Genomic DNA, 26,046 nt, shown 5'->3' with positions numbered 1-26,046 from the left:
AATTGAAACAAACAAAGCGAACAAAAGAGGCCCTGAAATAGCACAGTTGCAGTTTTATTTTTATTTTTTTAAATGTGACGAGTGAATTTTTCCCTGACCCACCGGTGAGTCCGTAATTACAAACACATCATATTAAATTAAATTTGAACACCTATGTTTTCATGATGATTGAGCAAAATCCATCTGATGATAAACATGCATGATATGACCAAAAGCTAAAGAGTGTCTATTAAATGGACCTTAAGATAAGACTACTTTGTCAAAAGAATCGTCATATTTGATTTGTAGTAATGGTTCAGTCCATAAGTGGAAAGTTAGTTCAGCAGCTAAGCTGCATAGCTTTGTTTTTAAATCTGGTCCAAAAGCCGTAGTAATGGCAGTATATTTGAAAACACATATATCCTATATGTGTTAATTAAGGGACTCATTATACTTTCATTAGGATTTTTTTTTTAGAGGTCCTATTTCCATTTGGAGGTTTCAACCCCAGGGTTGGAAATGTCTGAGTTGACTGTTCCACCGAACCCCCCTTCTCCAAACCCAGACCCCATCTTAACCAGCTAAGTGCCGCAATTAATCCATTTCCTCCTCAGAAATTAGACCTGTTCATTAGGCTTTCCATAACCTTTCATCCCCCTGAAAGTCTGCTCTGCGTGGTTCAAAAGAGGCTGTGTGGCTTGTTCAGGGTGATCCATTACACCGCAGTGAAGGATCTCGAGGGAAAGCCTTGAAGGGAAGTTTAGGAGAGAGGCCTTGATATAAAGTCTGAAACTTTAATACCTCTCAGGGGAGGAAAAGAACTGTTTAGGGAGGCCTGTGTCTGGGACTGACACAGGAAGGAGAAGGGAAAGATTCTGCTGGATATGATCTGATCAGCGTGGACATCCATAAATCACATGTTGTTACATGAAGTTTAAAGTTATATCGCTGTGCTTTATGGTACAAAGAAGCACATACAGATGCAGGATGCCCTCAGGCTGTATCTCTTAACTCACAAAGCAGAGGAAGGATGATGCTGTGGGGTTGCAGAACAGGCCTCAGAGGTCTGGTTGAGCAAGCTGTATAAATAGGACGCTTCCTACACATGACCGAAAAGACACGCATACACTAGTCGAACAGCATCAGACAGAACTGAACTTTTTTTTAATCAATCATTATACATTTTCATTCCTGCAGCTTAAAAAGGCATAGGTTAAAGCCTGACAAAGTAACCAACACATTACAAGAAAGAAACTTCAAAGGGGCCATATTATTGGAACACTGCTTTTTGTAGAAAGTGCCTCGAGCAGGCTCGTTCATCAATCTCCAACAGTTGAGGGTAAATGTTTCCAAGTTTAGCCTATAAATAATTTGCAAGACAGAACTTGTTGCTGCAACGCATTTTAAACTTCATCTTGTTCAAATACAGAGATGTCAAATATTTAGAGCTGTGATCGGACTCCTGGCTGAAGTACTTCTTTTGACAAACAAACAAACCATAGGGACTTCCTCCAGAGGGAGTTGGATGTAAATGAAGCCTGACAGTGGCGGCTGCGCGGAGTGTGTGTGATCTGCCGGGAGACTGATGGCAGGTTACAGACCATTTGCTGCTGTGTTATTGCTCAGAAGCAAGTCCACCCCTGGGGCTGTGTGAGGAAGAAGCCGGAGCTCGAAGGGTTGATGGCTTTATAAATCACAGGCAACCCGAGGCCGATAGCGAGTTCATAATGTGAATCAAACATTTACTCATGCCTGCGTGTGTGTGCAGTGCACCCAAACACCAACCCAGACACAAACTCATGCACACATGCACTCATAAAACTCTGTTTTTACTAAATTATTTTATTCTTGGAAGGCTGCAAAAGCCCCTAAAATAGCACTTAGACAGGGACAGTAAAGATTTTAAGTGGGTTAACACCTCCTTCAGGCAGCATGGTTTATGCTACCCATTTAGAGGCACAAAAACTCACACACACATTCACACTAAAAGTTAACTTCATGGATTTTTAGAACAAACCAAAACAGAATAGAATAGAATACCTCCAAAAGTCTATCAATCTTGTGCTATCAATCACTTTCTGTAAGTACCACCTTTTTATTTTAGCTGGAACCAAAAATTGCACACACACACACACACACACACACACACACACACACACACACACACACAAATGCAACCAATCATGAGCAGACAGACATCCTTCGTCCTCTACTTTGACACAAATGGGGTCAATCCTACATACACTCGACCACCAATGAAAGAGGATCCCCCCAAATTACTACTTTGCTGGAGCCTGGAGCAACCAGTGACTTCATGTCTACAGCAGCTAGACTGATTTACTCACGTTTATCCCTCTCCACTAAAACCACAGCGCAGAAAACCAATTCCCCCCCTCACAGCAAGTTGTTGAACATTTACACTGTCCACATCCCCTACATACCTCACACAATTACCGACCAGAGCTGTTAGGAGAGTACGTTGTGTTATCAGTAACAGATAAGGGAGGTCAGTCAGAGCCAAAACGACTCCATAAACACAGCTGAATTGTATGTGTGTTCTTGTCTGCGCTGACCGGTTGCTGCTGAGACACAGGATGGATGGACTACAATCTGACAAACACACTATTTGGAGACAAAGGACTCAGGAGGTGGATCCTCAAAACCAGATTACAAACAAGCCATAAAGTGTGATCACAACATAAGAATTAAAATTCATCCCAATTGCAAATTCAAGCATCGGATATAGCTGTAGAAGAAGGACAGGGGGAAATGCAAGGATGCACACAGGATTTGATTCATTTATAGTCCTATGAGGCACATAATAGTGATTTTCAGGCGACTCAGAAAATCCGGTCTTTAAAATTAAAACTTAAAACTTAAAAATCACATAGAAATGCCAAACATAACAGTGGTCCTGCTCTGGATCTGGGTCTATGTGCCACTGATTGTGGTGGAGAGGATCCAGGCCATGGTGCTGATTGATCAATTCCTGGTGCTGGAGGTGTCTGGATAGCGTGTGTGTGTGTGTGTGTGTGTGTGTGTGTGTGTGTGTGTGTGTGTGTGTGTGTGTGTGTGTGTGTGCGTGTGTCTGTCAAGCGTGTGGTTAATGAATTACAGCCTTGACAGGTCCGGATTAGCCCAGGGGTGGGGAACAGATAAAAAGGAAGACCATCATTCTCCCTCATCCGCACAGACGAAAAGTCAAAACTACGCCAACGTTGTTTTTCTTAACTCAATTTTGGAGGTGTGACTTGAACATGGAAAATAAGTTTAGAGGCTTTGAAATTCATGTTTGAGCTCAGTCTAACTAAAGAACTAAAGAAGCTTCAATAGTCAAAAAAACAAACCTGCATTCTTTCAGTCTAACATGTAATTATTTATTATTTAAAGTCCCTTTAATGAAATCCTAAAAAATAGAAAATGACTTCATAATATAAATTATAGTAGCCAGGACACAATATTTCCACAGAGGCTACCACGATACGGTTAGTGGCACCAGTCCTATATTACCCTTTATTGTTAACTGGTAGAGAGATCTTTATAAGTGTGCACCCAATAGCATCATCATCATACCTTGAAAATACAAATTATTCCTCTCGGAGTATAACAGAGCCCATTTTAGAGCTTGTAATTCTAAAACACAGAGCTAAAACATCATGAAGAGATTTAAGTCAAGCTGATCACTGAGTGAACATCACCCCCTGGTGGTAGGAAATGAAGCCCTCAGTAAAGGTGCATGGGGACTCACCACAGGTGTAGATGACACTGAGGTACTTCCTGGTGCCAGAGTAACACGGGTCTCCAAAGTCTCTGGTGGAGGCTCGAACCAGACAGCTTTTCTTTCCCTGGCAGCGGGCGGTCAGAACCTGCAGAGCCACAGACGACTGGCAGTCTGACAGAAAGATGGAGAGGTTTGGGGAGTATTGAATTATTATTAGACATCCAGTCTGATGAAAAGTGATAAAGCTGTAGCTAATTATAAATCAAAAGAGGGGTCACTGTTACTGCTTATATACCTTTTCTGATAATGCTTTATTTGATGGTCCATAAAAATATGAATTCCTAGAAAATAACTAATTTCCATTAGTCAATCAAAAACATTATTGGCAAATAATTTGGATGATTTTAGTTATTTTCTGAGCCAAAATCCCAAAATATTTGTTGGTTTTCTTAGTTTATAAACATAAGCATAGACCCAACTATTAATCAATTAGTCAATAAAATAATCTGCAAATAAATCAGTAATACAATCAATGGTTAATTGTAGCGTAAGTGTCCAATTACTGTAATTGAAAAGCTTTCTTCTACCAAAGTCTTTTATGAAGGTCAGCTTAACATACAAAAATGTAAATATGGTCTTTCTGAGTTGTAAGGTACAGACAAGAAATGTAATAAATATGGACAATAAAGTTTTCCCCAAAAGAGAAAATAATAGAATCTCTTCGAGTTTTTCCAGGCATAATGTCTCTTTAAATCAACGGCTGCTTGTAAACTCTACCCAGCTATGTAACTACCATATCAAATCCTTGTTTGTTCTAATAACCTCAAATGAATGAGTCACTACATGTATTGTCGCCAAACATTGTCTCTATGCTCCTTATGATTGGTGCCAAATTACATAGGTTCTCCTTGGAAACTATTAAGAAATTACAGTGCCTGTAAAATGAACCATTTTCCATATTTTCATGAGCATGAAACATTTATCTTATTAGTTAATCAACACACATTCTCTCATCCATATACGATGCATTGCCAGAAACAAAGTCTACATAACTTTATATTCTCATTATACTGAATATATTGCACATAAGAGAGTGTTTGATGGACAAGTACTTCAGGCACAAAAGAACTACATGAGTCTGTCAGCTACAACAGAGATGGACAGACAGACACACACACACACACACACACACACACACACACACACACACACACACACACACACACACACACACGAGCCTCATCAGACCCACATATAGAAACCTTACTGGGGCCTCACATTGTCTAAAAGGATACCTGATCCAACGTGTGTGTGTGTGTGTGTGTGCCTGTGTGTGTGTGTGTGTGTGTGTGTGTGTGTGTGTGTGGAGAACAGACAGAGTAATGGACGTGGCTTTCATACATCATCCCTAAGCACCCGCCAGCTCCTCCAGACCCTTTTTCTTTTCTTTTCAACCTACAGTGCCAAACCCGAAGATATTCAGTTTATATCATAGCGTGTCATATCAAAGCAGCACATCTTAGAAGCTGGAACCAGCAATGTTGTGGTACTTTCAAACAAAAGATTTTAATGGATTTTCTGGTGACACATACACAATCAATCAATCAACCATTCATTTCTGTTCTGTTTTAAAGACAGCAAGAGACAGACCATGGTACATGTTGCTCTGCCAAATGATCTGTTTGGAAAGCAGTGGATTGTTGGGCTGCATGATTTTAGCCAAAATAATAATCACAATTAATTTTCTAGAAAATAAGATGCTTAATTATGTTTTCAATTTATTTATTGAATCAACATTTGGACTTCAACTAGGGGTCTGGGGATAAAACATTCCAGAGTCAAAAAATCTGTAGTTCAATCTAATAAAAGTGTTTATAAAGAGACAAAACCTGTGGCTGCAAACTCATTGATAAACATTGCAAAATTCTGTTAAATAAACTTGCTAACTAACTAGCTAACTAACTGTAGTGGAATCAGTATTTTATGTTCCACCACACAAACTTCAGTGACACCCCAAACTGAGGTGTGAGGAACGCTAATTAAGGTGGAAGAACCTCCCGCTGAGGCTTGTGGGAATGTGGATGGTTCCACACGGATGCCTTCCACAGGCCCCCACGGTCCATCTAACCCCTAGAAAACAACACAAGGAGATGAGCCTTTGAAAGTGGACACTGGGCTCTTGCACTGTCTGCCCTGGTGGGCCCCAAAGAGAGACAGAGAGATCAGACAGGTAGGGAGAACAGGCTGGTTAAGGCTTGGCTCACACGTCAACAGGCCACAATGAATTATGGCACGGGTCAAAGGACAAATGTCCCAGTCAGGAAGTTAAAGAGGGAAATCCAGTGGTCATGCAGAGTGTCAACATTGAATGGTCCATAACTGTGCAGTCCTGTCTTATTGGATTACAACAATCATGATCAAGGGCCACGCTTTATTTCCTGGTAATGACTGTGTTTGAAGCAAAACCAGATCAAAGTCTACGTGTAGAAAAAAAAGAATGGGAACCTGAATCAATGTCTGTCCACTTGGACGCGGTTCGAAAGGGCAACCGAACACTCCCCAGCAGGAGCAGACACTGGAATTCCCAACCAGGATGAATTGAGGCGGGAAGCCTGTGGGAACCAGTAAGTGTAACTGGATAACTGATTAGACACCTCAAAGGGTAGACACTTCCCACTGTCACTTTAAATACAACACGTTTGCATTCACTGATTCACAGTGATTTCAGGAAACTTCCGAGATACTTCTGGCACTATGACGGCTTTTGGGAGAACCTAATTCCCTGCTGCCTTGAAGTATACATTTTTTATGCCACACTGCTTGTCTCAGAGGAGAGTGTCTCCAAAGAACTGAATGCAGCTGTTATTTTGGTACACCTCTCCACATACAGACCCGCCTCTCTTCCTGCTTGTTTAGTGCAGTAGAAACATGTTTGGAACGTGCCTGCAACAGTTTCCACCATAAAGGAATATGATATAAACCAGTGTCAAAATATGTTTAACACAAATGTGGTTAATATCAGTATGATTAGAATGAATGAATGTTTACTCAAGTCTGATAAAATGAAGAAGTAAAAAAAAAAGTAAATGAAATGACTTAACTGCCAAAGTCTTTCTAAAAGCTATGGGGTGGCAGGCAGCAAGAAAAACAATATGATCAAGCAGCACTTGAGATTTCGGTGGCTATAGGCTTTTTATTCTAAAAGGTGTAGACCGAGATATTCAGTTTACTATCATATATGACAAAGAAAATGATCAAATACTTACATTTGACAAGATGGAGCAAATATTGGGCATTTTTGCTTAATAAATTACTAAAATGAATAATGAATTATTTAAATAGTTTGCGGTTAATTTTTTGGCTACAACTAATCATTGCAGCTTTAATTGAGGTACAACTGCCAACAGTATTTCAAATCAACAGAAATGAACATTCAGACAGAGAGAACCAGAGGCTCCATTGATTCCATGCTAGATTTGCCAAAATTAAAAGTTAGAGAAGTCTTACTAACAAAAGTTTTATTTATCCTTCTCAATGACTTCCACTCCAAATGTCATTCGGCTGTGTGTAGATCTGTGTGAGTGTGTGTATCTGACTGTATCTATATCTATATCAGTGTCTGTGTGCAGATGCTGCAGCACAATGACCTGGTCTGCCTGATGTGCTTTAATTTGCTCTCCCTCTCTCTTTTACTTCCCCAGAGGGCTCGTTTGAGCTTGTGTGCCACGCTGAGAACTTTCCTCTCTGATGAGGGAGGCCACTGACTGACAGGCCCCCATTAGCTGCTGCTTTGATTCCCTGACTGGGTGATTAGTTGAGCAAGGGGCCCGCTGAGGGGAGGGGGGACAAGACAAGAGGATGGAGACACACACATACACATTTATTCTTTGTCCACTGCCTCTCTGTGGTCATATGTGCACTCACACACACACACACACACACACACACACACACACACACACACACACACACACACACTATGCAGTTTAAAAGAGCATTCCTCAGGGTCTGACCTCCTCTGGCTCTCATTAGCGGCTTTAATACAGACAGAAAAGCATACACCAGTCCCCACACACACACACACACCCCTGATACCTCTAACCTTTACCCTAAACCACCTCCGAGCCTGCGCACCCACCCTCTAGACTCCACACGCCCAACAAGGACAGGCCTATGGTTCAGAAGAGAAGGTCCACAGTCAAGAGAAGCAGTGACTGAGGGAAAGGGAGGAGTTTCTGGGACAAACACACACACTTATTCTCACTCATCACTGATCACAGCGGGAAACAGTTACAGAGAACAACAACCACAACGAGAAAATGCAAAGGTATAACGTTTCTTTAAATGACCCATGGATGATCACCCACAGCTTCTGACACCTGCTGAAGTAGAACACTTCTAGATTGAGAAACCTTCGGCTAATGTCTTCTTCTCTGTCTTGCATGATTTTGAGATGTGTGTTGATATGCTGCCCCGCACCAGCAGCACCACATTGTTGCTCAGCTCCGTTTGTCACGTCAGTCATCCGTCGTACATCTTACTTTCCGCTTACTTAAAACCAGCATCAGCCTTGGATTGTGTTGAGTTTTCCCACTTCCACAGCATTTTACCATGATGGCAGTGTGACAATAATATCATCAAATAGTAGCGCCTGTGTGTTGTGGTGGCTGTTGAGTTTCATTTATATGAAGACTAATGTGGAGTGCATTGTGGGTGCAGTATATTCTGAAAACACACCAAACAATACAATACAAAACACACCTCTGAGCATGTACATATCCAGATACACAAACCCACCCACACATGCATAAACACAGACACATACAACCTTTCCCAGAAAATTCTTGCAGCGACGCTCCATAACAATCCACCAGGTTTTCCACCCACGCACACCTTTCCTGGAATTTTCAAGACAATGGGCGGACAAAAACATACTCATCTCTTCTTCTACTCTGACTCACCTGAGATACGAATCATTTGATAGGGAGGCTTAAGTCAGTGTTGTGGGATTAAGCCTTTGTATGATAGAAAAGTGTCCTGCACACGTCAAGTGCTTTCTTTCTGTGAGTGCCATTAATGAATTTGAGACTGCTCTCCCACACACACATTTACTGTTTAAGTTCTATTCACTTCAGCTGGATTTAATTTGACTGTAACACAAGTATCACAGTATATTTCCAGTCTTAAAGTGTGCAGGGGAACACACTCAAACAACCTTGTACGCTTGCGCCACACACACACACACACACACACACACACAGTGTTTGTAAGTTGATAGCTGGTTATTTCTTGAGTCAAAGGCACTTGGTACGAAAACAGTCAACCATGCGCATGTGTTTTATCACTGACAGCATGTTACCTCATATATTCAAACACCACAACCACTGAATTCCAATCAGTGGTGACCCTTTGCCCTAAACCTAGCATGAACCGGTTATTCTGGAAAACATACAGACTGAAGTTTTCAGCAGAAATATAAACGTAAGGGATGTTATTTTATAGAAGTTTAGGAAAAAGAGTCGCCACCAAGAATTCAATGACTGAAATCAGTCAACTACTGCTATAGCTGGACTATAAGGACAGGTTTAAATAACATACAGAAATGTGTTTTATCTAATCTAGTCCAAAACAACACAGACATCCTGCTACGTATCTGCTCTGTATGCATCAAAATCAGAAAGAAATGTAAATAGAGTTACAGTGAAGCAGCTTGAACTCTAACAACTGGAACAGGCGTCCAAAAGCCAAGATAAATTTGACCTGCAGCTGTGCATGCTTGGCTTTTAAAAGCTACGGTGATCATATGAGACACCAACCAGCCCGTGCTTACAGTTTTAAACATCTTGCTATAGGCCTTGTCTGAACTGAAGCACATACTCAAAAGTGAAAGCGCAGTGGCCTTCAAAAAGAAAAAAGCAGTCTGAGACCCTTCATGCCAAGCATGGGGGGCTATTTAGATGTCAAGAGGTGTGTGTGATGGTAATAGGGCAGATGAGAGAGGAGGGCTGAAGCAGGCCCCTTTTGCTTTGAGGATTCTCCATCGCCGCCAAGACCTGTCCTACTCCACCACTCCCACCCCACCCCAAAACCAAGGAACACACAAGATCAAAGAGGTCTTACTTTTGTGCGCACATGCCTCAGTATGCACTTGTTTTTGTCGGTTATACTTTTCAAGGGCTTTGGATTCAACAAGCAACCAGATAGCAGCTCTCCACAGCTCTCTATCGTGGTAAATAGACTGCAAAATCCACAAGCTAAATACGATTTGTAGACTCAATAAAACATCTCCAAAAGATGCTCGCTTTTCAGATAATGTCGCCAGCAAGCCACAAAGAATAAATCTACTTGTATTTGTATTTGTATAATCTACGTATTTGTCAGGTGGCTGGTGTTGAATGGCACCCCTATAGTCTAAAGAAGAAACAGAAAGAGAAGATGTAAGGATAATGTTTGCAGGGGAAATTAAAAAGTAACTACAAGTGATTCCCTGCTGCTGTACACTGTCATGTCTTTCTAACTGGATCTAGGCATAGTTCACCTGGGCAAGTGCAGCCAGCTGTGTGAGTTCAGCTGTTGATCTAACACCTAAGGCAGCGGTGAGGTTGCCAGGACGGTGCGGTTTAGGAGATTACCGTACTATAACCTACCTTGTTGGCACATTCAAACACACATTTAAAAGAGACATAAAATCAAAATAGGTGCAAAACAAACTTGCGCATAATGTGACTGCCAAGCCCAAGATTATTCAGACATGCAGAGCCACAAACACACACACACACACACACATGTGAGACAAAAAGAGGTGAGAAAAGCATTTTAAATTGTGTGTGTCTGAGCTGTCACTCAAGACACCCTCACTTCCTCCTCCTGGTGACATGGGAGCCACATCAAAGACAGAGCTGACAGGGGAAATCCTGCCAGGGCACCGCTAGACTGTCTGGAACAGCCTGAGGAGGGGTTTGTGGGTTGTTGTGAGTGTGTGTATACGCATGTGTGTACATGTAATACAATGTGATAGAAAAATGCACAGGAACAACAATGCGTTTGTGTACATCTGACTGTACAGTTCATGTAAACGCACACAAGGTTAACATGAGATTTGACAGTAAACACAACTCCTCCTCTGCTCTAATCGAGCTTTTGTACAACTGTAACAGTAGAGTCCATTTTCCATCAATGCTGGGAAAACTCAGCTACTGTATTTAATCCTGAGTCTGAAACCAGATATCAGGTCCAGCCCCTGTCTCACCTACCTGTCGCACATTCCTGGTCCACCTGCATGTGGCGGAGGACTGGCTCATACAGTATACAATAACACACACACACACAGACACAATGCCATTCTTTTTATCTGTCTCTGATTACCCAGTGACTGACGCGTGTGTCAGCCTTTCGACCCCATCCTGTCACCTCTGTCATACACACACAAACACACACTCTTCAGAGCATGTTTGTAATTCATTGTTAGAATTGTGAATCAAGACAAATGATATTTAGCCTTCCTTCACAACTTTATACAGTCTGTTTCTAGTCCACGCAGGCACGCACGCACATGCACACACACGCGCACACACACAGCAGTTAACCTACACCTGCTCTGGCTACTTATTTACAAGCGCAAACATCAGTGTACATGTTCTTCTATACATTAACAAAACACAGGCAGCTCAGGCTAAAGCGAAATAAATGAGCTGCCGAGCAAAGAGGCCAGGGCCACCACGGTAGCTATGGTTATACTAATACTTGTCATGGATCCAAGCTTAGAGTAATTAACATTCCCCTAAACAAGGGTGAGGGTACATCTGGATATCCCATGCACTCACACATGCACATACACACACCTATATACTATGAGGGAACTCAATACAGTCCCTTTTCTACTGGCCAAACTCTGTGCTTGGACACCTGATCTACATTCCACCCCAATTCCCCTGGCAATGCGTGTGAGTGTGTGTGTGTGTGTGTGTGTGTGTGTGTGTGTGTGTGTGTGTGTGTGTGTGTGTGTGTGTGTGTTTACCTGAGCTTGAATGGTGGTTTTATATATCTAAGCATGCTTTCATAATAACAAGATAGAGAAATGCTAAATGGTGATATGTTTCTTAAAGTTGAATTATCTATGAGTAATCGCGGATGGGTGTGGCAGGTCAGTGTTTGCTCTAGAGCCTCTGGGGCAAATGAGCTATAAAGGAAATGATACAATCTACCAAACCACAACAGCATCTTAAGGCAATATCACCCAAGTCAAAGAAAATGAATAGGGAGATTTAACAGGAGTTATAAGCCTGGGAGCATTGGTAGTTCTCTTTGTGGTTCAGGGGTGCTCGAGTCCTGACGCGTAAAACTCATCAATACTTTTTTTTCATTTTCCCCGTCTGCTGGATGTATAATTCCACCTGGTATGCTTTTGCTCAGACAAATCTTGGCAAAAAGAAACAAATCAAAGCCCAGAGTGACCTGAAGTTCCACTCTCCCAAATCATTAATATGTATAAGAACATTAGCAGGACAAGGAGACTCATTTTAATTTATCATGCAAACGCAAGCAGACTCTATTTGCATTCCCAGCTTGTGTCTTCATGTAAGAAATCTCATTCCTCTCCTGACCTCGCACTCACCCCAAACTGATACAATGAATAGAACAAATGATATAAATGTCAAACAGTACTGATGTTAATATGATTATCACCCCTTGTCCACGCTCTTAAGGCAAGGTCACTACAAAACAGCACCCTGTGACCTGAAAGGAATACAGTATCTTGTAGCACCAGGAACCAGTATCGGGCTGCACTGGCTATTCATTAATCCATTACTTAGTTTGTGTGTTTAAGTCCTTACTAAATCCTTAGTAAAATCTAGCTAGTAGTTAAGCTAAGTGAGCTTGGTCTACTACTTAGTATCTAGTAAGTTTGCATAGTAACTACTAGCTACCTAGTCTATATCCTTGACGTTCCACTTCCGGGATTGCTCCGGTGCTGCAGGAAATTCCGCCAGATGTATGTATTTTCCATTTCCATCCGCTTTCTTTGTGTTGGAATTTTAAATTTGGTGGATTAATGAGGACTATTGTTGACTGCTCCTCAGATCTCTGCATTGTAAATTGAGACATGTAGCTAGACTATCTGTCCAATCTGAGTTTTCTCTCGCACAACTATTTTGCAGCGGCTCTGTGTGGAGCTTAGAGCCGCCCATGGCGAGTCTGATTGGTTTAAAGAAATGCCATTAAACCAGAGCACGCTTTCCTCCCATCCCCGAATGCTATGTGGAGTAGCCAGACCCTCCTTCAGCGCGCTTTGGAGGAGGATCTGGCAAAGCGAGACTACTAGCTACCTACTAGCAAACTAAGGATTTACTAAATCAAGTTGCACCAATCAAACTTAAGATATTATTTTGCTAGTAAAGACTTTAGTAATGTGTATAACTTTTGCTTGGAAACATTTGTGCGCCATACAATCAAACCAGCAATCAACTATGCAAACAGGATGTCACTGTAGCATCAAAAGCCATATCATAACTGCCAAAAATGAAAGTTTTAGAAGCCTGAGTGATATGTTAAACTTGACTTGTTTTATTTATATGTAACATACATGGAAAAATATGTCTTTCAGGGTTAGTAGTATTTTTGCAGTATCGAATGAGTGGGAAATCCGATAATGCTAACCTCACAGCTATTTATTCATTTAGCCTGACGCTATTGGCATATGGCCATCATTAGAGGTATGTGTGTATTATTTTTGTCAAATGTAATAATTTAAAACCCTCCCACTTAACACCATTTTGATCAAATGTCAGGTCAGATATGTCGACCATATTTTACACGACCTCTTTTAATCTTTATAGCTTCTTAATCTAGCAAGCTAACGTTAATTCTGCACTTAGCTTCTTCAGTTAGCTACATGCATCCAGCTCCTGCGTCCTTTGGCACTAAACTATCTTGCTACCCACAGTGTAAGCATGAGAAGGGGCCTCACCTACAGACGGGGCCCGTCTGTGGTGCAGGGGACACTCCAGGGTGCCCTGTTGAGTTCGACCAAACATGGCGGAGTAAACAGCGATCTGCATACCCCGTTTGCAGCTCAGCCTCATCCTTTCTTCCTCACAGACCACCTTACTCTTGTACTCGTCTGGAGAGGGAGACAGAGGATACAGATGTGTTACAAATAATAAAAAAGCAAAACCAAAAGACAAGTTTCTTCCCAAAGGTATTGTTTTAACTTTAAACAAAACAAACAAAGTAACTTATTGTTTGAATTAATGAAATAGGTTGTGATTTGAGGGCTCATAAATCTGGAATAACTAACACCAAACATAGAATAGAATAAAGCTGAATTTTTGAATATTCCATTTACATGTATGAATAAAATATTAGCTTTCTATGCGATTTGATCTCTAAAACACAAAAAAAATTAGAATATCGCAATCATTCAGTTAACTTCATGTCTTGTCTTGTCGACACTAAGTTATCTGTTGGTTATCATTACTTAATTACATTTTTTTCTTCTATTATTCTATTCCATCCATCTTTTCGATCTTTATTTAACCAAACATCTGTAGAGCAGCTTTTAGTAAGCACAGAAAACATAGGACAGACAAAAGGCTTCATTCTGTGTCAACAGGCAGAAACAGAGGTAGAGTTGCTCTTAGTGGACATGTAGAGCCATGCTGAGGCATTCCTCACACACATCCAGCCACAGTGACCTGTGACAGCCAGAGCAGCTCCACTGGCCAGCAAATAAAAACACAACAGCAGCCGCTTGTATGTCCATGTGGGGAGTGGAACAGGAATGCAGAAAGAAGAGAGAGGAAGAACGCAGAGAAAAGGGACAGGACGTGGTTTGTTATATCTCTTGGTGACGGATTCACTCTTGTTCACTCTCACTCCCTTCCTTTCTCCTTCACTTCCTCTATCCTCCATCCACCTCTGCTTTCAGAGGCAGTGACACCTGCCCGTTACACCTCACTACCACAACATGCAGCCTTTCTCTCTTCCCCTGAGAAGTCACTGGTTAAGTGACAGTGAACAAAGAGCTGTTGATTGGCCCCGGGGTCCGATGGAGAAAAAAGGGGATCAGTGGATTAATGCCCACTTCTGGTCACTCTAGTGTGAACTGCTGCACAGCTCAGTGCAGCTCGGCTCAGCACAGCACTGAGCCATGAATGGAGACTAGAATCTAGGTGGGATTACTGAACTGTTGTGGCTCACCTCTGGAGTGATACTCTTAGCTTCCTGGCTCACAGAGAGAGGGAAGGAGAGGGGAAAAAAAGAGAGGCATTTTTTCTGGTTTTAAATTAAGCAGGATGGCAGACTCACACAGATACTGTGAAACTTAAAGGTATACTTTGCCAATTTGAATCCAGCTCTATGTCATCTTTGTGTGGGCAGTGTATTTAGATAAATGGCGTTTGATTTCCCTTCATGGTGCCAGTGTAAGGAGGAGCGAAGCAGCGGAGGTCTGCCGAGATCCGAGATGATGCGCATGATGTCCTGTAAAAATCTACAATTGCTCTGTTTTTGTAAACTTAAAAGCTACGTTTCAGTTTAAAAAATCCCTGCAGCTACACGCTACATACACTGTACATTAGATGGAAATGAACAATATCAGAGGAAACAGACCGTTCATGTGATGGTCATTGGTTAAAAGGAGGATGTACGCCCTGGTAGCTCACCTGGTAGAGCATGCGCCCCATGTACCAAGGCTCAGTCCTTACCGCAGAGGCCTAGGATTTGATTCTGAACTGCGGTCCTTTGCTGTATGACCTCTCTCTCTCTTTTTCTATCTCTCTCTCTCTCTCTCTCTCTCTCTCTCTCTCTCATTAATTAAAGGCCAAAATGCCTTTTTTTATAAAAAAAAAATAAGATGAACGCTACAAAGCATTCTTTTAGCTCTATTATTAATATATACTAGACCTAGGGTTGATCATTTAAACAATGCTCTCTAAAAAGTAAATTGTACACAATTAAACCAGAATGTGGACATGGATTTTCTTTGACTGTTAATGTTGTCATTCCGTTTGTGTCAAGTGCAAATAATGTGATGCCAGCCCTGGTTTATTTTTGACTAGATGTGGTGTGTGAGAAAAGAGAAAAAAAAACACTGTCAAGATACGAGGCGATGAGGGACTTACTAGGTCTGCATTTGTACCAGACAATGAGGTATTTACTGCTGCCAGGACACTGGTCCGTCCCAAACACACGGCTGTTGACAAGGACTTGACAGCTCCTTCTGTCTTGGCACTCGTCCAGCATTTTCTAAAGAAGGAAAGAGTGACAGAGAGCGGGGGAAGACCAAAGACAGGTTTAGAGGGAGAACAATAAGCCAACGATGGTGAGATCAGCAGCAGGCAAACATAAAACCACTTCAAACACGCTGCTTATGGCCATTGGAATATGGAGGAGAGGAGCAGGTAAAGAGAAAGCTCCACTCCACTCATTTCCTGGCTTCCTTTTGCTTCTCTAGTTTCATCATCTTTAGCCGGCTGTAACCCAGGTGAGCACATTCCAACACAATACCTTGTCCCATACTGAAATCCCACTCGCTGGAGGAATGACTCAATGGATTCTGTTCCGAGCCTTCCCCGAATTGAACATAAAAAGAGAAGAATTTGCTACACTAGATCCTGGAATGCAGAGGGAGAACTAAGGGATATCTGTGTACATCCCCCTAATACACACCATATACATATGCAGGTCCTTTTCATAGGAGTTTATGACAATAAAAAAAATATAGAATAAAGCCAGCATAATAGTTTAAGTTAAAATGTATAAGGCAAGGTAAGGCTCTAATTTCAGCTCATTTGTACAGTTAAAAACAATTACATTTTTCATGTGGAGCATAAAAACTGAACGTTTAGTTCTGACTCTGGGCACAGAAAGCAGACCTGTCCCAGATGACCTGAGAGGTCTGGGTGGTTCATAGTGTAGCAGCAGATCAGAAATGTATTTTGGCCCTAAACCATTTTGGTTGTGATTTATAAACCAGCAAAAATATTTTTGAAATCAATTCTTTGAGGGACAGGAAGCCAGTGTAAAGACTTCAGAACTGGGGTGATGTGATCCACTTTCTTGGTCTTAGTGAGGACTCGAGCAGCAGCGTTCTGAATCAGCTGCAGCTAACTGATTGAGTTTTTAGGGAGACCTGTAAAGACACTGTTACAATAGTCAAGTCTGTTACTGAAGACAAAAGCATGGACAAGCTTTTCCAAATCCTGCTGAGACATAAGTCCTTTAACCCTTGATATATTCTTAAAGTGATGGTTCGGAGTAATTCACCCTAGGGTCCTTTGCACCATGACCTCGAGCCAAAAACACCCCCAGAAGCTTTTTTCACCTGGTTCGAACATTGGGAGAGTTAGCTAGAGTAGCGTTATCAGCTGAATAGCTTAGCGTAGGGGCTAATGGACCCACGTTTGTATCTTGTAAGTTACCCCACTAATAATGCCCGAAATGATACCAAACGTCTACAAGTAGTACAAATAGGTTATGCTCTCATAAAACGATGGATTGGAAAGTTTGTAAGTACACCAGAAGTTTATGAACACTTGCCTGCTCTCCTCAGCTCTCTGTTGTTGCTGCTGCTGCTACCTGCAGTTAGACGAGTGCTTAGGGCCGTCTACAAATTACTACACCGAAAAGAGTTACAACAAAAATATTTATTAATTCAATGATTAAATAAGGTAATGTCTCCAAACTTACCTCAATTATTACTTGTCTCCTGCTAGTTATACTACAGCACTTACTTAAAAAAAAAAAGTTAAATTAATAAATATTTTTGTTGCATCTCTTTTCGGTGTTGTAATTTGTAGACGGCCCTAAGAACTCGTCTTACTGCAGCAGCAACAACAGCAGAGAGCAGAAGCCAGCAGGCAAGTGTTATTTACATAAACTTCTGGTGTACTTACAAACTTTCCAATCCATCGTTTTATGAGAGCATAACCTATTTGTACTACTGTACTAGACGTTTGGTATCATTTCCGGCATTATTAGTGGGGTAATTTACGAGATACAAACGTGGGTCCGTTAGCCCCTGCGCTAAGCTATTCAGCTGATAACGCTACTCTACGCTAACGCTCCCAATGTTCGACCCAGGTGAAAAAAGCTTCTGGGGGGGTGTTTGGCTCGAGGTCATGGTGCAAAGGACCCTAGGGTGAATTACTCCGAACCATCACTTTAAGGTGATAATAGGCTGACTTTGTAATTGTCTTAATAGGAATACATGGATCTCTGTATCACATATCATTAAATAACCAAAATGCTTGTAGTATGATGGAAAAGAGACAACCTTCAAATTCCACATTGAGAATGTATTAAAAATACCACTATGCTGAATGCTGCTACCAGATTTTAAATGGGAGGATTACTTGGATTTATGAAACAATTAGTCACTTAACTAATTACCTGATTTCCAGAAAATCAATCTGCAACCAGCTTTTTTATCAATTAATCATTGAAGTCAAGCAAAAAAAAAGCCAAATATTGTCAAGTTGCAGCTAAAGATTTGCTGTTTTGTACCTCTTTTAAATCATTGTTAATCACACACACACACACACACACACACACACACACACACACACACACACACACACACACACACACACACACACACACACACACACACACACACACACACACACACACACACAAGAAAAAAAAACATTCTTCAAATGCCATATGTGCTCCAGGAACTGGTATAACTATTATTTATGGACATTTCATAGATTAAACAATAAAAAAAGAATCTTTAGATTAACAGATAGTGAAAATAATCATTAGATCGGGATACCCTTGAAATAAGCCTTTTATATGGAGACATTCATGTATTACCAACAAACCAGAGGTCATGAACAGGTGGTACAAAGAGATTCTTCAGAGTAGTACTAATGTGGGTGGCGCAGCAGTCAGTCATTCTCTCACTTTAGCACAATGCACTCTCTGTGTCTGTGCATTCATGGCTGTCCTGTCTATTATGGAAACGGTGAGTGTTCGAGGCTAGAAGGCAGGGGGACTAAGAATAAACCAAACAACCGCATGAAAGCAGGATGTGTTTGTGTGTGTTTGTATTGATGCTGCAAAGCGGAGTTTCTAGTTCAGTCGCATCCCAAATTAGGAGAGGATGCTAGGGCAAAGACCCCATGAAATCGTTTTGTGTCATGGGAACAAGCATGCTTCCTCTTTAGAGGGTGTAATTTGCCGGAAAACGTCCTCACAAAGCATTACATAATCAGTGGTCCTCCAATAGAACCCTTGGCCAATTTGACCATTTTAGAGGACACTTTCTCCCAGGAGGATCCGCAGCCCATAAGTTAGGGAGTGTATATGTGTGAAGGGTTGACTAACTGATGGAGGAAAGCCAAAAAAGCGATAAGATCCAGGTTTATGACACATGGGCGACACTAGGGACGAATGTAGAGATCTGTATAGACTTAATTTAGGCTACTAGTTATTTGCAAATTGAAGAAAAGTAACCAAAACAACATGGTAATTTTTTGGGATATAAAAACAAACCAGGAATGTGTGAACTAAGTTATTTACCTGTAGTGCGGTGGACACAGAACAGTATCGGTCATCCTCCCGAGCGTTATAAGAACTTAGGAGTGCCTGGTAGGTCTGAGGGCACTGTTGGGGGTCAGAGGCGCCTCTCCTCCCGTAGAAAGCTGATTGGACGGTGATGGTGGTGCGGGGCGGGCAGCGAGCAGACAGGAAGTCTCCGTCACAGGCCTGCTCGGTATAGTTCCTCAACACTTTGGACAGGTAGCCTATGAGACAGCAAAATGCCAAAGCAGCGGTTACCTCAGACACTCCGACCATCACTTCACGCACATAACATTAAAGGGGTCTTGATATTGTAGCCCTATAGCATAACTTGCAATATACAGTATGTGCATCCTTAGGCTGTATAACTGAATGTCACTGCACTGGAACCAATGAAGAGGAAAATGCTTACTAAGCAGAATAAAGCTAACTAATCTCTCATTTCATTTTACCATCATATGCAGAGATGGTTTGCAGAAGGCTACAGTCTCCTGGGATCTTTTTTGTTCAATAATGGAGTGTTTCCACAGACATTTTGTAGTGCTGCATATCAGCAAGCCCTGGCAGATCACAGCTTACATCTAAAAGACGCCTCCAGGCCTAGAATACCACAATAACACAGAGAGGCTAAAACTTTTGCTTATTTAGCTGTTAGCGTCAGCCCTCCAGTCATGGCTGTAAAACATACCCTTATCTGTTTGATATTAAAAAATAACTGACAAGGATGATTTTAAAGCCTGACATTATTACACTTTTACCTACAAGGATACAGTGCATACATGAGTACCTACAGTACTTACTGGACTTTTTCCACATGCAACAGAGTTCTGAGAGCATTTTGAGGCACTATAAGCTCTGCAAAATGTGATTCATAGCTTATAAAGCAAAAAACAATTCAACGTGGTTCTGGCAATGTGATAAATTGTTCCATGTTCAGGTACACCTACATTGAGAGACATCTCTGTTTTTTTGGGTTTGTTTTTATATCTGTTATGTGCCACTCTTCAGGCTCAATTAGCATGTATTTTGCTTGCCAGTAACCATGTTTACTTGCACCACACAACCAGATGGTATCAAGCCTGTAACGAGAAACATTACATAAACCATTTAATGGAACAAGCACCGCGTGAACTGTCATTAAGCCTTGGAGGCTGCTTCATACCAAATAAAAGCTCTAATTGTTTTTAAAACACTGACGTTTTTCGGCTAACTCTTTTCCCATTAAGAGGCTTTGAGAGCTGCCAGTCAGCCTGTCAGTCACACAGGAGAACTGAACCCATCACAAAGCCACCATTAACATTCCAGCCTGTGAGAAGGAAAAACACAGATAAAGGAGCGGGCTGATCCCACAGCCACTGTCATATAATGTCTTTCTGAACTTATCTGGACCATTTAAGGAGGAACAAACACTTTGCTTTAAGTCTCAGATTCTTTGCAGTCAAATTTCTCTGTTTCCAAATTCACCTTGGTTATCATATTTAAATTGAAATCATACGGAGACAATTTCATGAAGTTATTTATTTTAAAAAATGCAACTATTTTTACTCTTTCAACAACTGAAAACAACTTCCAAAGCGAGCGCAAGCTTCCTGCTAAGTGCTCTGCAAACACATTTACAGGGAAGTCAACACACACACAGACACATACACACACACACACACACACACACACACACACACACTCACACACTAAGTGGACAAACTGTGATTCAATTACCTGAATTTGGTCAGTGTTTGGTAGGGACGAGGAAATAACAGCGTTCTCCAACACACACGTTAGCACACATGCACATACACACATGTATAAACACAAAACACACATTGTCCCCTTATCACCATGGCCACAGTTAAAAGAAGTAAAGGAAACAAGAGACATTCTCAGGCTTTGAAAGGTCAGCCTCTTTAAATAGAGATGGTTATTAAACCACCATTGCTCACAGTAACAGGTTTCCACCTGTGGCTGGGTTGTGAAAACGGAGAACAGGTGCACATGCAATCCTATTTTTCAGTTTATTTAGAAATTATTTGCATGCCGCATACCAAATTTTAAGGATGTCAACTAGAAACAGCAGCTATCTTTACATTACAGCTCGAATCCAAACTAAGTCGTCATACGGCATAAAATCAAAATAATTAATGCTATATGAGCATGTTGATGATTAGATTTGAATGATTAAACATGTTCTGTTTGTATGACTTAATGGGAGTATGACCCAATTTACTATAAAAATAGGAACACTTTAATTTTAAGGCTGTCCGTTTTAGAAATTGCACTCTTATGTCGTCACTATTGAAATTTTGATTCTTTCTCTCAATTGCTTGGGCTTAACTAGTTTCTTCCCCTCCCACATTGATCTGCTCCTCAACACACAGGTCTGCTTCGCTTGCCACATTCCACACAGGGTGAGAGGGAACTTGGCATTCCCCCTGGCAGCGAGACCACACACACACACACACACACACACACACACACACACACAAACACACGCATAGAAAACGTAAACACAAACAACGTGGTAGGAACAAGCCTTGTCGCTTGGCTCTCAAAGCCAGGGTGTGTGGTGTGCTGTGGTAACAGTATCACATTATTAAGGCTGGTTCTTGGCAAAGTGCCTGTGCCATGAGAGACCACGAGTTTGCGCAGCCTTCCAGCTAACCGAGCCACGGGTACAGAGCTGTAACCATGGAAACAGCCAAGGTTATGAAGAGGGTGAACAGAGATGGCTGAAGATGGGTGATTGAATTTGCACGGGCCACTTGGAGGAGTTTCTTGGAGAGGGAGAGCGCGAGAGAGAGAGAGAGAGAGAGAGAGAGAGAGAGAGAGAGATCGTTGAGCACCACAAACGCACAGATACGCCTTCCTCCACCCTACACAGTGGGACTGGGACGGCTGGAGGAAAACAGATTATCTCACACAATCCCTCAGGTGCTTTCTAAAGAATCCATTTCTCTTTTTTCCACCATCCCACCCTCCTCCCACTCTCTCTGTATCCCTCTCTTCTCCAGGATCGTCACTATTGTTCCCTTCACGGTACCTGTTGACTGAAGCCTCCTTTCAAGGCCAACAAATCAGGCGGGGGTTAAGGCACCTGTGTAAACCGCCCAGCCAATGACAGGTGTCCCTCAGAGGCAGAAGGCTGAACAATGCTGGAGGAACACCCAGGCGTCTCTCCTCCTCCCTGTTCCTTTTCATGTGGGGGCAGACTCCTTCCTTAACTAGCTCTCTGCCCTTTCCCTTGACAAAAGCACCACACTATTATGTCTGCTGTTTTGTTTATTCGGCCATTAAAAGACAGGAGGTTGCGGTCGCAATACTGTTCGTGTACAAACAGGTCGCTCTTGTCGTGGACTGGACTGAAAGGTGTGCAAGGTCCATTTAATCTCTGCACAAGCCGCATAGGGATTTTTTTTTTATAAACATAGACAACGGCACCTGCCTTTTGTATCTATCGCCCGATACAGATGGGATCCTGTCATGTGATGCGACTTAACCTGTCAGTAGGCAAGAGTGTCCATGTTTCAGCTGCAGTCTTTCAGCCAATTGTAAAGCTAGAAATTAGAGGGCCTTGTGATTGTTAGCTCCTCATTTGTGGTCATGTGAAGACCCTAAAGTGTGACCCAGCGATGGAGGGGGGTCAGGTATGATGGAGATTAGTGACAGCTGCTGTGTTGTGTCAACACAATACAGAAAGAGGCCTGTCGGAGTAGGCTTTCCTCCCTGGGAATCAGTGATTAGTCACAACCTGGTGCAGGTCACTCTAACTAACTCTCCTCAAGCTCCACCAAACGGAGGTGTTCAGTGTCTGCTAAGAATGAGTATGACAGGTATTGCATACACAAACTGAGGGCAGGAGGGAGGCTAAGATAGAAGAGAGGAGGGAGGGCTTTCTGACTCCAGAGGCAGTTCAGGTGGAGACACTGCCTGTTACTCATGCTCAGGGCTTTCCCCTGCTTTTGAAAGATGCCGCCTCCTCCTATTGGCCGAGCCTGGAAAATGAACAATGCACAGCAGCATGAAGTATTACTGACGTGTTATAATAGCACAGGCTTAATGCTGCTTATTACTCACTTTTATGTTGCTTGTGAAGTAATGTTCATAAAGCCTCTTGCATTGGCCAAGAAAGTATAATATTCCGCAACATTACTAGACTATTATTAGACGATTATAGCTTAGCTTTATGGCTCAAAAGTGCCTGTTTACATTGTATTTTAGAGATCAATCAACAGCCTGCATGAATAAGAGTTGCAACTGCAAGTGCTTTAAATAGATTGCATATGTATAATAAAGATATATCTGTAACAACACCTCAAAACACATTCCATAGAAAGTAACCACGGCATTCTTGAAAGCTACAAAATCAAAGGCTGTATCGTGTTTCATCTTCATACATTAGGTATTTAGGCATTTACAGCTTCATGACTTTATGGGTGTTATTTTAGGCAAATTATAGCCATCAAACCATCAAATGTTCAAAGATGCAGAGCTGCAGGCCTGCTGCTGGAGAAGGAATTCCCTTTAAGTGGTGATTACTGAAGAGCGGAGGTTTCCCTCAAAGACGCTGGCCGAGCTCTGGCAACACTCGAACACTAGAAGAGGCTGGGGGAGATGACGAAGATGTTAAAAAGTAGAGAAGAACATGAGTGACGGGAGAAGGAAAGTGGTTGATAAAGACATGCTGAATCTGAAGAGACACCTGCTAAATAACCATGTGCTGATTTAAATCAACACAAAGACGTTGAGAGGGCGGTGGTTTTAATTGGACGAGAGAGGGAGAAAGAAAGCATACTGGTCCTGAGATCTTTTAGAACTGCTTACAGGATGTGGCAGCAGAGGTCCTAAGGCCAGAGCTGGTGGCTTTAGGCCCTGTAGTAATTACTTTTCCTCCGCAGACCACAGAGGCGGCACAACGGCCTGGAGCGGGGCGCGGCATGGCCTTTAGATAAAGCAACCACTGGTTCTAAATCATATGTGGTCAAAACTCTGCATTCACCCCTTCAGACCTTAACTTTAGCCGAATACATGATAGCTGAATGAGACAGGTTGATTATGTGTGCCGACATTAAATGAGACCTCAAACATCAGAAGAAAAGTGGAAAAAGTTCACATGGACACAAATCAGAATCAGAAAGAGATTTATTTCCAGGCAAGTAGCACTTACTAGGAATTTGTCTTGGTTGAAGGTGCATTCATAAAAACAATAATATAAAATAAACAAACAATAAATACAGAAACAAATAACACGTACAGTACATACATACATACATACATACGTACGTACATACATACATACATACATACATACTGTACATACAGTACATACATACATACATACATACTGTACATACAGTACATACATACATACACACAAGTGACACACCGCTATACAATAGACATGATGATAAAGGAAAGCTACAAGCAACTGCTTCTGTAAAGATGCCAGTCCTCACTGCTAAGCCAGTCAGATTTGGATCTAAAAAGAATGCATTCCTAAAATACATTGCATTCCTCTGCTTACAATACATTAGTCTTGCTGCTATAGTCACGTTTTGGATTAGCCTACTTTTCTGCTAATCGCACTATGGGGCAGAAAAAGAGCACAGAGATATTTTTGCTAAAACCGTAGCAGTTACATTTAATTACTTTTTAAATGACTCAAGTACTGTAAATAATAGGTAGCTCATTCAAAAAATTCTTTTAAGTGATACAGTAAGCATCGAGTGAAACCATCTAAGATTTTGTGCATGAATTTGAACAAACATGCAGCAGCTTGCCATTTTTGTTCAGAGCAAATATTCAATGGATTGTTGTGATCTGAAAATTTGAGGCTCTATCATTCCGTTAGCTTAGCACACATCAGCAAAACTACAGTTAAGGTTAAGGTTCAATTTATTCACACAAGTTAAAAGACAAGTACAATCATAAGCATAATGCAGATATGTGAAATGGGACACCCTGGCAAGCTATTTAAAGCTTGTCTAAAGGGGCCCAGACACTAGCAAATAATACACATTATAAATACAATCATATTGTTTGGATAAAAAAGTAAACATGTATTATACAATAACATTTACAACCTACACGAAAAGAAAAAGTGAAGTCCAGTGTACGCAGCTTCTTACTATGTGGGATGGTTTCCTACTTGGGCACAAAGGTGATTTTACGTAAGTGCAACACTTGAATCAAAATGCGATGATAGTTAGCAACTTGTTGGGTTACTGCCGATCGAAAATGAGGTTGATAAGAGCGGTAGGAGTGAACCAAATCAATTAAATTTTAGCAGATATGGGCCGTACAACCACAACAATGAGCTGAAAGATGATAAAAGGCTTTGTGGGAAGTTTGACTGTTGGGTGATAATTCTCTGCAGGTTCATCATTATGAGCGACTACTGCTACATTACACATAGTCATTTGATCTGTTGTTAAAGGTCCCATGGCATGAAAATTTCACTTTATGCGTGTTTTTTAACATTAATATGCATTCCCCCAGCCTGCTTATGGTCCACCAGTGGCTAGAAATGGCGATAGGTGTAAACCGAGCCCTGGGTATCCTGCTCTGCCTCTGAGAAAATGAAAGCTCAGATGGGCCGATCTGGAATCTCCTCCTTATGAGGTCATAAGGAGCAAGGTTACCTCCCCTTTCTCTGCTTTGCCCTCCCAGAGAATTTGGCCCACCCATGAGAGAGAGAGACATCCTGGCTTTCAAACGAGCAAAGTGCCAGTTGGTCAAGGCCACACCCCCACCCTCCACCTTGCCCCCCCCTCTCTCCTCCTCAATAGCTACAGACACAGAAATGGCACGTCCTAAGGAAAGCTCATTGT

At 41.7% G+C, this 26,046-nt stretch overlaps 1 protein-coding gene across 1 annotated transcript in view; it reads right to left on the bottom strand.

Annotated features, from left to right (window-relative positions):
• The window catches only part of LOC120546953 (protein eva-1 homolog A), a 78,637-nt gene that overhangs the window by 37,239 nt on the left and 15,352 nt on the right, over window positions 1-26,046 (bottom strand). Inside the window, exons 2-5 of the mRNA XM_039782234.1 lie at window positions 19,226-19,449; window positions 15,823-15,946; window positions 13,668-13,820; window positions 3,728-3,871 (exon numbers count right to left, since the gene is read on the bottom strand). Of these exons, the coding sequence (XP_039638168.1) occupies window positions 3,728-3,871; window positions 13,668-13,820; window positions 15,823-15,946; window positions 19,226-19,449 (645 nt within the window). The remainder of the gene's footprint in view (window positions 1-3,727; window positions 3,872-13,667; window positions 13,821-15,822; window positions 15,947-19,225; window positions 19,450-26,046) is intronic.

This window comes from Perca fluviatilis, chromosome 18 (genome assembly GCF_010015445.1).
Source record: "Perca fluviatilis chromosome 18, GENO_Pfluv_1.0, whole genome shotgun sequence".
Lineage (NCBI taxonomy): Eukaryota > Metazoa > Chordata > Actinopteri > Perciformes > Percidae > Perca > Perca fluviatilis.
Note: the sequence above shows the minus strand (reverse complement) of the source record. Positions and strands in the feature narration are given on the sequence as shown.